At 42.4% G+C, this 12643-nt stretch overlaps 1 protein-coding gene across 1 annotated transcript; it reads left to right on the forward strand.

Moving 5' to 3' along the window:
- The first annotated feature begins 309 nt into the window (after window positions 1-309).
- On the forward strand, window positions 310-11699 carry vdac2 (voltage-dependent anion channel 2). The gene is made up of 9 exons (XM_083775451.1): window positions 310-464; window positions 2311-2382; window positions 3471-3520; window positions 3713-3865; window positions 4008-4060; window positions 7199-7426; window positions 7544-7694; window positions 8831-8888; window positions 10678-11699. Exons 2-9 carry the CDS (start codon window positions 2316-2318, stop codon window positions 10767-10769), a joined length of 852 nt encoding a protein of 283 aa, XP_083631577.1. The 5' UTR covers window positions 310-464; window positions 2311-2315; the 3' UTR covers window positions 10770-11699.
- The last annotated feature ends 944 nt before the right edge of the window (window positions 11700-12643 follow it).

Here is a 12643-nt window from a genome sequence, read left to right on the forward strand (position 1 = left end):
ACGAAAGTTTTTGAAAGAACATCAACAGGGGAAAAAGAAACAATAAATGCTGTCTGAATGGCATATTTATTATAAATAAAATGCCATTTAGACAGCATTTCTATACAGGCATGCATGCGTGGCTCCTCTTGGGTCCTGAGAGACATCGCGCGAGCAACGTGAGAAAAGCGCTGCCCAAAAAGAACAGATCTACAAGGCAACTGCGCGAGGCGCGAAGCCGCCGGCGCGACTACATCGTCAGCGTGTAGATCTGTCCTTTTCGAGGGGCACGCGACACCGCGGCGCCACGGAACTCTACAACTCGACAGGCCTGATAGGTCCGGCTCTCCCTCGCGCTGCAGTCTCCTTCAGCTCGCCCTCCAACCGGTGACGCCTCGCTCTGCATCGGCCGTGCGGTGTGTGTGTGGAAGAACAAAACAGCAAGCCCCGTTTTAAAGTACCGCCTAGCGTCACCTTTTAATCCGGTAAGAGACGCGTTTTGTTTGGTCTTAAAAGCAACTCCTGGGCACTGTTTAGTTAGTCGGTGTGGTTTGTTCTCCAGAGCTGGTGAAGTGTGTAGTGAGCTAGCTATGCTAACGTTAGCCGAACAGTGAGTGTGCTGCTCTCTGCTCAGTGCTCTTGACAGACACGCATGCCAAGCAGGCGTCTATAGCTAGACAGCTACTCGTTCATAGTGTAACGCCACTGGCTTGCATTAAAGAAACCATGGCGTTTGCTCCAAAACTTATTCTATGAAGTATGAAATCTATCTTTTAAACAGTTTAGTACCTTGTTGTCTAGTTTCTTTTCTTCCAGTCGGCCTAGTTGGCTAGCTTTGGGGAGGAGAAGGGAGGGAGAGGTGCTCACTGACTGTTTTAGCTGTTGAGTAACTTGACAATGCTCTCAAATAAAGCGGTGTCGTTTTGCACGTACTTTATTATCACACATCAGGTTCGTGTAGCGGCAGTGTTGAGTTAAACATGGACATTAATGACAGTTTCAGGGCCCTGGGCGTTTAACCAGTGCGTCAAAATGGCTCCTCACTCGGTTAACCTTGCCCACCTGCTGACATGTTTCATCCGCTGCTGGTGGTGGTAGAATTTATTTATTACAAAACTGTTAAACACACAGATAAACCAATATTGGCATACAAGGTGATTTCACTGTCTTGGACTATGTGGTGCCTATTGCCTCAGAAACGGTTCCCTTATCAGAAAGGCAGGAGTGACTTGATCACAACCCACTATTATTCATGCCTGCGAAATTCATAGTAGTGATAACGTTCAGTATTGAATATATTATATGCCTACATTGTGCAACAAGGTATTGCAGATCATTCATTGTGTGTGGGTGGGGGAGTAGGTAGGTGGTTGAACAGCACACTACCAATGTCAAACCAATTCACACAAGGTCTTATTTCTCACCCAGCTGTTGTGGCAACCACAGATGACAGAACCCCCACCCCCCATGTAAACCAGGCAAACCGTTGCATTCTATATTATTTCTGTTGGAAATGGATAACTCAAGAAGACACATTATTTGTCACATTTTTAGCCTTTAACGTTATTCATCACCCTACATTTAGAATCCTTGTGGCATGCTAGCCTGTCCACTAGTCTTTGTAGCACTAAAATACAGGCTGGGCTAGTGCCACTGCTACCAACTCCAGAAGTGCTGCTCTCTGCTTGATGTAACGTTCTGTTCTGTCCCTGTCCATGAATGGAGCAAGAAACAAAAAGTACATTTTTGGCAAATGCAATGGCAGGATTTCTGTCACCTAGAAATTGTGCTGCATGGTCCTTTTTATACAAAAATTGCCACTGAGAGTGATTGAGTCACTGGAAATAAAGCTGTTTTGTCAGTGTTGCTTCCGATTACTTAACCACTTGAACACTGGTGTCCTATTTTTTTCCGGGCACATCATAATAGGCGATCATTTCCGAAAATGGCGGATATTCTTAAGCTTAGCTATTTTCAACTAAGTGATTTGGTCTGGTGTTGAGGGGAAAAAAAGAGGGCAAGGATGGAGCACTTCAGCGAAGTATATAGGGGTAAGGGGTTAAGTGGCTATCCTCGTAGAGCCACTCATACACATGCAGATATGGTGGCTTATCAAACTGGAGACCCTGCTGCATCTGGCTTTAAAGCTTGTCACCGTCAGATTAGTCACGTGAATGTAATCGGTAATCGCACTCGGCCGTTGGCACAATTGTCAAGATATAATTAATCCCCATTTTATTCCATATATACTGCTTTAGCAGAGCATTATGATTGTAAAATGTATATTTGTTGTGGTTTGATTTAATTCTGAATCTTCTACCGCCCATGCAGATACAATGGCTGTGCCTCCCTCGTATGGTGATCTGGGCAAGTCTGCAAAAGACATCTTCAACAAAGGCTATGGTATGTATGGATTAATAGATACAAAGGTTGACACTAAAACAGCTACAGTAACGTATTACAGAAAAGTGCTAAAGAGGTATGGCGCTTGCTCCAATAAGTCATCTTATTGACACAAACCTGACATTGAGGTTCTGTCTATACGAGGACGTATTCTACATTACCTGTACTATACATTACCTGTACAAGTACTTAGCCGATCTGCCCTTTCTGCCACACGGAGACAGCGTTTTGGGGGACTTAACCGGCTCTTTTTGAATCCGGCTCCCAGAGTGACAAACCTTGGAGAAGCTACTTTGTCGTGTGTACAGGGAATGCTGGCTATTTGCTGAAACGGTGACGCCATAGTCCCCTCGCCCCCTCCAAACTAACCTCACGTCACCAGGCTTTCCACCTCCAAAACAACTGATGTCTGCGTCCATGATCAGCCGGCTTTTTACAGAAACATTTATGTTTGCACATAATAGTCGATCTGCAGTCCTGTGAGCTTGTAGATGAGCTATTTTGGAGATTATCGTCTGTTTAATAAGTCTGAGGGCCATGAGATATGTCTGCAGATTTTCACTATGGAAGGCAGCATTACATGTATAATATTTTCTCTGACTCAACAAAGCCATTGATTCACCTTCAACTATACTGTCGATCTCTGCTGCATGTCAAGACGCCATCTCCACTGGCACTGTCATGTCATCTCCATTGTCTTTCATGTCATGTTGTGTGAAATGCATATTTTACAATATAGGCTACATCAACATACACAATACATGTCTATTCTAATATATAGCTTACACTACTACAGCTTTCTCTGATATCCGGAGCGCTACCGCTCTCATCTGGACAACATGCATAATTAACATAACCGCAATGTGGAAGCTCGAAACTTTGATGCCGGCTACAAACTTGTGGGGGTAACAGCCCGAGCCGTTCTTGTGTTGAAAGGTCTTACTGTCCTACATAAGATCATGAGACCTTTTCCTACTTATTTAGCCTTACTTTTTGACCAATGATCATTGAGTAGTGAAATAAGTACAACAAAATGTACAATATTAAGTTTGCAAGATGGTTTAACTTGAATCAAATTAATCCTTTAGGATTTGGCCTGGTGAAGCTTGATGTGAAGACAAAGTCAGCATCTGGAGTGGTAAGGTTATTTCTTGATTTTTGCGAATGGCAAACTAGAAATTACCTCTAGTTATTTGATATTTCAGTTTTAATTAACCAAGTAGCACTGAAAATAACAGCTTAGCAAAACTTGTATATAAAAAATATTATTGTTACTAGGCCTTGTGCTCAAACTTGACTTTATTCTTGTGGCTGTTTTTGTTTGTCTCAGGAATTCAAAACAGCTGGTTCCTCTAACACTGACACCAGCAAAGTGGCTGGCAGTCTGGAAACCAAATACAAAAGGTCAGAATATGGCTTGACCTTCACCGAGAAGTGGAACACGGACAACACCCTGGGAACAGAGATCACTGTTGAAGATCAGGTCAGGAGAAACATCTCGGCTATTCTTTATTTTATTGTCCCATTTCTACTGTGTGACTGTACTAAAATATTTGAGATATTAGTGAACATTGAAGGTAGATGAAAAAGTAATTATTCCCTGGTCTTTTCATTTTGTTTGACAGATTGCCAAGGGACTTAAGCTGACCTTTGACACAACATTCTCGCCAAACACTGGGTAAGATGACTTGCTTGCTGTGTCATTGGTTACATGAATGCGGGTGCTTTTGGCCGTCATCTGACTACAGTCCTGTGTTTACTGTCCCTACATGACATGATACTGGCACCATGAAATCCACCTGTCGTCTCTGGTCTACATAACATTGCAGACCTCTCTGTGTATACTGTCCCTACATGACTGATAGTCGCAATCTGATGCACGCTGAACATGTTCTTCTGGAGTGTTGAGCCAAGCAATGGATGTCTAACTAGATAAAGTGCCCCTCTGGTCACAGGTCTCCACCAGGGCAGGTCAGGTTGTGGCCTCCTGGTGGCGCTATAATAGGCCAAATGAAAAGGGTGCCTTTTCTTCTTATGCCTTGGATGGCAATTGGATGATTTGAGGCATTTTGTTCCAAAAATGTGTGTTTGCAGAAATCCACCTGTTGGTGGCACTTTAACAGGCCAATGTGAAAAGGCCAATATTATATTCCTCAGCCTAGTAGGAAAGTCTGTGAAAGATTTCATGTAAATTACATGCTGCATTCATGAGTTGAGGCTTTTTGTTCAAAACGGGCCAATCCTGCAAACTTTGAAAGCCAATGTTGGCCAATTAGGATGGAATATGAAATATCGGATAGATCCGTCTTGAACACATGACTATCTGGAGTAATATCCAAAAATGTGTTTTACAAAAGTCAGCCTCCTGGTGGCACTAAATTAATGAAAATAAATGTTAAAGTGGAACTTCTCTAGGTATTAAATGACATTACCGGTCCTATTGGGATTTATTTAATTTATGACGATTGTGTTCTTAAAGTGGTGGTGTGTCCTCGCATGCCATGGCAACCAGATCAAATTGTATTTGCATTCCGGGAAGCGTAGCTCATGCGAGGACATTGGGTCTGTAGTACAGTCTCTTCTTTCATGGTGGGTGTGGTTAAGAGTTGGAGACGGTGAACATGTATCCTGTCATGCATGTCAAAAGGTAATCAAATGCGGTTACGTTTTACACAGTATTTGTAGTCTACTCTAGGTAATCAACCATGACCTGCAGATCCTGTTCTATAGAGGGTATGCACATGCATAAAGTGAGTGGCAAAGAGTTTTAACGTTGTTTAATGCAATCAGATAGGACTTTTCTGTTTTCATGTATAGGCTGTCAAGGCCAGAAAGTAGTTATTTGCCACTCAGTAGGCGTTCCCACATAACTACCAGGTATATACAGCGTCGCAAATGAATCCCAATGCATTTTTCCCATAGACATTTCAAAAAGTATTTATTTAAAGACCTTTTAAGTGTCGTACGAAGCCAACTCGAGTCGTGACAAATCATGACAACAAACACAATATTTTGGACCAAACAAATAATTACAAAGAAGTAAAACAACAAAAAGTGTTTTTTTTGGCCCAAAACATTGTTTATTGTCATGATTTGTCACGACAAGAGTTGGCTTTGTCCGGCGTAAACGTCTTTAAATAAATACTTTCTGAAAAGTCTGAGGAAAATAAACAGATTTATTTTCTGGGTCTCTTTCTTTTCAAAATATTTTTATTTTCGTTTTATAACAGTATAGGTGTCAAGTCACAGATTCATAGAAAAATAAAATATCAGATTTTAGTATCAGTGACTGGGGTAAACAAACGTACTGTATGATCGTTGGCAGATATAATGGAAAGACTGTTATGCAAAACATGGCCCTTCAAGACAAAAGAAAAACGAAAAACATTTTCTCCCCAATTTAGTATAGCCAATTCCCAATTCCCCAGCCTCTTTACAAGTACTCCATCTCTGCTAACCCCCACAATCAGTCATTGGGAGGGTGAAGAAAGCCTCATGTCACCTCCGATACCCGGGCCGTCAAGCCTTTTCTGGGTCTCTCGAGGGGGCGGGACAGCGACGCTCTATTGATGTCACGTGCATACCCTCTATTCTATTAACATTTTAGTCTGGCGACGTGGAGGAAGTGTGGTGGCTAATGTAGTACATGGCTGTCATTTGACAAGGTGTTGGCACTCAAGTCTGACACTGGAACCAGTGGTCACGTGGGTCACGTGGATCATGTGTTAACTTGTTTTTCTTAGATCTTTTATACAAGTTTATATTTATACATTGTTTTGGTGGAGTGTGTGTATACACTTCAGTGCTGGAAGATGGGGACGGATACCCGGTTAACCATGTACAGTGTACACACAATGTACACAATGTATGACTGATTTGTCTAAATAAATAATATAGCCTAAGCTACATAATTATTGATTTCTTCTTCATACAATAAAGTGCTGCCCTCTCAGTGCTCTATGCTTGTTCTGTGTTTGAAAGAAACCGTCGGAAGTTCTCAGTCAGGATGCACACATTAATTGAATGAATTGGTTCTGCTTCTTGTCCCAGAGTGATTAAGTACAGATGTGCACCATTAGCGTAATGGCGACAGACCAGCAAGTGATGTAAAAGTGCCAGGCTTTGTATTTCTGAATGGGTGTTGAACCCTAGATATATGAATGTAGATGGCTCATTGGCTGCTGCTGTTGATTTAAGTGACGCGTCGTCGAGGCCGGACTGTTTTGTAATTCATGTATGGATAATGCCCCATGTATGGCAAATGGAGCTAAGAAGTAAGAATAATATAATATATTTAGACCTGGTCCAACCTATACATTGTTATACCTTTCAATCCGGGAGCTACCTCTGTGCCTCATTAGTTGTTGCTATACATGCATATAATGCATATATTAATATTTTTTGAGAATTAGACATTTTCTGAAAATGTAAGGTTTTATAACGTGTTTTTAGGATCGGCCTCGGGTCTAAATGGGTTGAATACATTTTCAAAGGCAGGGCATAATAAGCTGCTTTGTATTCTACATAAATCTTCAATTTGAAGAGCTTGGCTTTTAAAACAAAAGATTACTTGGCTCTGAAGCCATTGCTGATGAAAGACAACTAGGAAACTGAAAGGCAGTGGAAAACATTTCCAGAAAAAACGGGTGAAATTTGGCTATTTGAACACTGTTCACCTTTTCGGGCTTTTCTGCTTGCTGCAACTGTTGATTGCGTAACATGCAACTCCTATAATGCAGTTGTTGTGTTGACTGACTGTTGCTGTCTTAGCAATGACTTGATCCGTATTTAATCAGCTGTTCTCCCACATCAACAGCAAGAAGAGTGGAAAGGTTAAGACTGCCTACAAGCGCGAGTACGTGAACCTGGGCTGTGATGTTGACTTTGACTTCGCCGGGCCCACCATCCACGGAGCTGCTGTTGTCGGCTATGAGGGGTGGCTCGCTGGTTACCAGTTATCATTTGACACGGCCAAATCTAAGATGACCCAGAACAACTTTGCTGTCGGTTACAAGACGGGAGACTTCCAGTTGCACACCAGCGTGTAAGACAGAAAATGATTTACAACTAGACATACAGTATATGGCAGCTGAATAATGGAACATACATTATTTTTCAAATGTCATGTATAATCACCAACCCCTTCTGGCCGCGTCTATAGCAACGACGGTGCAGAGTTCGGAGGATCCATCTACCAGAAGGTGAACGACAAACTGGAGACGGCCGTCAACCTGGCGTGGACCTCTGGCAGCAACAGCACGCGCTTTGGCATCGCAGCCAAATACCAGCTGGACAAGGATGCCGCCGTCAGTGTAAGTACAGCATACTACGGCTATGGTCTAGTCCTGGTTTTCAAAGTGGGGGCCCAATTGAAATGTGTGTGTGTGTGTCCTTAAAAACCCAACGGTTCACTGAGCTGAAATAAAGAAATCTTTGCCTTTATTGATAGGGGACAGTAATTGGACAATAAAGGGGGAGAGATGGGGCGAGAAAACATGTGGAAAAGGCAGACGGGCTCGGGACTCGAACCCGCGACACGCCGTCGCGCTGTGTTACCGTCCTAGGTGCCTGGACCGCTCAGCCACGGCCCACGCCTAAACACCAGGTTTTAATCTTGCAGTTATGTTTTTTAATAATTAAAAAGAAATGGCGGATTTGTCGTGAACCTGGTGACGATGCCGTCGCGTTATGATGACTAAACCGGAAACCGCGTGCTCTGGGCTGCAAGGGCTTCTGGGGAAATTAGTTCAATGCAAGTGAACGGTAGTTTCAACTCGACTCCAGCAGCCCTCACTGCTTGTTGTTGTCTCGCATCGTGATGGTGGAATATTTTTCGTTTCGACAACAAGCCATGGAACTATTTTCAGGGGGATTTTCATGGATCAAAGGCGCAAATACTTCGGCGTATGCTCCAAAGGTAATTAAACAATATCGGCAGCCTCGGTATGTCACCTTTTAATCTAAAGCCGTCAATGTGTTAAAGGTATATTCAGTGATTTCACTCAAAAAACCTTAGGTTTCGTTTTTGGCTGTGGGACCCAGCCTTTCGTCCAATCAGGATAGAGAGTCAAAAACGAAACCTAAGGTTTTTTGACCCCCAGGGGTTAACTGGGGACAGGGAGGAACTCCTTATATGGCCAGCACACTCTATAGTAGGGAGGATTATCACAACAAAACAAAAAAATAAGTGATATTTGAATTAAGTGAAATCACTGAATATACCTTTAACCATGACCTGATAGTAAAGGTAGATGAAATGCTGTATTTTCTACTTTTTATGTTTGAGAAAAGAGTGAGCCGTGAACCAAATACTGTGAATCTTATCGAATTGTGGGTTGACATGCGTGATGTGGATCTAGATTAGAACATACAGTATTTGTATGTTAGGTAATGGTTAAATCACTAGGGACAATTCATTCATGTTGTGTTTTTTGTTTTTTCTCCACAGGCTAAAGTTAACAATACTAGCCTTGTTGGTATTGGCTACACCCAGACACTTAGACCAGGTAAGATGTTATGGATGACAATGATTCACATGACTGATTTGATTAATGATTATGATCAGACTCGGTGCTGTTGGCTTACTTGTCCCCTCACTTTCCTGTCACTTATTTTCAAAAAGAAAAAGGTAGCACTAAGGTAAAATACCTGTCCATGAGCCAGGCGATCCAACCGTTGCTGTAATGGCAGGTTTTAAGAACGTGCCATACACATTTCCTGTTCAGTTATTATTTTTCCGTGGCGTTGTTTGATCGGCTCTGCAGCAGAGCCTGTGTTTCCAGTTCAAACCTAGCATCACGTAGCCAGCCTTCATCTGCCTTTGCAATGCATATTAGCCCCTGGCAGATTAATTCTGGCCCCTCTCAATTGTGGGAGGACTTCATGGCCGAAATGGTGACGGCCAACCAGATTTGTCTGGAACCAGGCTATAACCAACTAGGGCCTAGTATCCAAATATAGGGGCTGGACATTGCGAGAAAAAAAATCTTAACACTGAGAGGGACGAGACTAATATCCACGCAGTGATATTAGTATCACTATGCGAGGCTAGTTCAAATCTGTGGCCGAGCCGATCGAACAAAGCAATGGGGAAAGTGAATTAGAACGGGAAACGTGTTCCATACAACCTTCTGAAAACATGGAACTACAGTTACTGTATGCACAGAGCCCATTGGAACTACAGTTACTGTATGCACAGAGCCCATTGGAACTACAGTTACTGTATGCAGAGCCCATTGGCCGTGTTGTGTATGGGAAGCTGGCAGGGAAGAGTGTTGCGTCGCTGAACTGTATGGGTAAAATAAACTCATACAAGTTGGTCTGAGCACCTATTCAGCAGGGAATGAAACTGTGTGGTATCGTGGGTTCCTCTGCACATGTTGGCCCTCCTGGGACTTAATGTGGTTGTCTACACCCTCCCCGTGGCCAGTCAGAGTAGGGGAATGACCATAACAAGGACAACACACATGGGGTTATTGGCATATTGACTGGGGAGACAACCTAAAAAGATAAAGCATGATGAAAGAAAGTTATTGCTGAAGTTATTGGCTCCTTTCTTACCCCTTGTGGCTGGAAGTGAAACGTGCGTGAAAGTTGGATTGAAATCTATGCATTTAGCCACAGATGGGGTTCATCTCTCACTAGGACATGCAGAGCATTTTCTTTTTCAGCTTCCTTCAGAAACTGCACATCATAAATTATTGATAGCAAAAGATTGGACCAAGAGGCAGTGCCATAAATTGACTTAATGTAGTTTTTTGTTCAACATGAGTATTAATGTTTGTTAAAAATAATTCTGAAGCATGTGTATAAATGTATAGTTGAACATTTTGTTTCCACTTGTGTATGTACATCATCCTAAAAGGTGATAATCCGAGTCTTCCCTTCTGTTAGTTAAAGTTAGTAAAAGGTGTTCTTTTGCCTTATGTGATAATAATCTCATCTCTCTTTAGTTGTAGATTGGTATAGGTGCCAATTTCAGGTTTGGCAGTAATGTTTGGACATGCTCTAAATGCATCTCACTTAACTCTGGAGGCCTCCCTATGTGACACTTAAACCTCATCTGCTGTATTTCACACTGTAGTGCAAGCTCTGAAAATAACTACTCGGATTACTTGATTTTTATTCTGAAGAATAACATTTGCTGTACAAATATACCCTAAATACTTTTTTCAGTAGTGTTTTTCTCCCCTAGTTTTAGTTCTGTGTCAAAATGTGTTTGTTTATTAATTGGTTTGTGATTCTGTGTTTGTAATTGCGATGGACACTCATCCTTGCCACCTCTCACCCGTGCAGGTGTGAAAGTCACCCTGTCTGCCCTCGTGGACGGAAAGAGCATCAACGCAGGAGGCCACAAGCTGGGTCTGGGCCTGGAACTGGAGGCCTAAGCCCTCCCGTCCGTGAAGGGGACGAGGGAATATCAGAAGAATCGGGCCTTAAAAAAATCTTGTATTTCCAACTCAAACCAGCAAGGGGATATCTTGAAGGGATCTGTTCAAAGGCTACAACAACAACAACAAACTCTGTCATTGCTTGAGTACAGTTTAACTGGTGCTCGTATCGATGGTCTATGTTTTTTTTTTTTTTTGTCTTCGCTTTGTAGATGTATCCATTTCATTCAAAAGACACTCGGTGGCTGCTATTTGTAAACCTTCACTGTTCACCCGTTCAGCACTGTCGTGACAATGAAAACCCACAAAGTCATTCTTCCAGTGTGGTCAACCCTGTGTGGCTTCTGTCAGTGCCTGACGTTAAAAAGTGAGACATCTGTTCTGTTTGTTTGTTGAGCTTGGTCATACCTCTTTTTCTTTGATTTTACCATTATGATAATCTGATATTCCTCTTGTCAAATGCGCTAGACTTCTTCCACTAGTATTTAAAATACTGTTGTACCTTATATTTTTCTCCATGCACACAAGGACAAGCCTAAAGATTGGTTGTTCTGTTTTGCTTTTGCGTTGGCCATTCAGGGTTTGAGATCATCTTACAATGCCGTACACACTACACAGCATGGCCCGCCCTTGAACAGGACAGTTTTTGGGTGGTTTAGCCTTCTGTAGGTTTGGGGGAAAACCTGTATTATTGGCCGGCCAAGCAGGCTTTCAATGTTTAGTTTTCTACATAGACAAACTGGGGGGAGGGGCATAAGGTTCACAGTAATGCCAAACTGGATAATTTTGCAGGTGACGTCTATTAAAGTTGCATGTGTGCACTCGTGGTCAAGCTGCCGCGTCACTGGGAAGCAGGGACGGTGCTCGCAGGGAAGGAGGTCCTTATGTGTATGTATAACTTTTCAATAAAGTCTTTGAACTCCACAACGGTGTGTACGTACTGTATGTGTGCCAGATTTAAATACTTTTTAGTTTCCAAGGCAAGCTAATGTTTCACTGCTGGAAAGTCATTTTGTCATCGGGCAATCCCAGGGCTTAACGTTCTCAGTCCTGGTGACGGATTTCAGTCCTGAGGATTTCATAGGGATCATTTAATGAAATCCGTGCAGATTTGCAAAAACAAAATTCAGTCTTGTGATTTTGTTTGGCTTTAACCCCTACAATCCTCATGACCTGACTGAGGCGCGTCTCCAGATTTGCTTAGTGTGACATTGTTGTCTCACTCGAGTAAAAACATCATTCAGTGATACTATACAGGGTATTTGCTATTTTCCAAAATGAGGATTTAAGGACTTACGGCATTTTAATACCTCTAAAATGAGAAATTAATGAAACCATTACTGTGTCAAAGTTAATCTACAAACTACTATCAAACATTGGTCAACATGAGAATAGCTCTCCCACAAGAGGAGTGAGCATGTATTTATCTATGGAACAGAGTAACAAACGTGCTTGGAGGGCGTAACGCATGCCGAAGACTATCCTTCCCAGTTCCGTGCCTTGCTGAACATGTGAGCCGAGCCAGCCCATTGTGTTCTTTGGAGTGCCTCGCCAAGCATGAGGCACTGTGAAGGACTAATACAAGTGGTGAACTTTATTCCTGATGCCTATTTGATTGTAGTTTTTATTAATTATTTTCTAATGGCTTGAGTCACACCTTTACTTTGTGCTCAGCCTTGACATGACGCTTGTGATTACTGATTTCACATGACGTTTAGGCTGAAGGTCAACTCCTTGTGTGTCGACAGCAGGCTGTCAGTTTGTCCCTTAACATTTGATGGATGATGCAGTCTTTGAACACAGGGTCACCTTACTGTACTGTGCTGCTGATACAGACTAAACTAGAACTGCACTCTGTCGAGTGCATACTT

Source organism: Protomyctophum parallelum (assembly GCF_964188405.1).
Source record: "Protomyctophum parallelum genome assembly, chromosome: 10".
NCBI classification, from domain to species: Eukaryota; Metazoa; Chordata; class Actinopteri; order Myctophiformes; family Myctophidae; genus Protomyctophum; species Protomyctophum parallelum.

What these genes read in the sequence shown, in the direction of transcription:
- vdac2 (XM_083775451.1), top strand. Translation starts at nt 2,316, where the DNA reads ATGGCTGTGCCTCCCTCGTATGGTGATCTGGGCAAGTCTGCAAAAGAC. An exon ending in CATCTTCAACAAAGGCTATG is followed by an intron (nt 2,383 to 3,470) that starts GTATGTATGGAT and finishes TTAATCCTTTAG; the next exon opens with GATTTGGCCTGGTGAAGCTT. An exon ending in TTCCAGTTGCACACCAGCGT is followed by an intron (nt 7,427 to 7,543) that starts GTAAGACAGAAA and finishes CCGCGTCTATAG; the next exon opens with CAACGACGGTGCAGAGTTCG.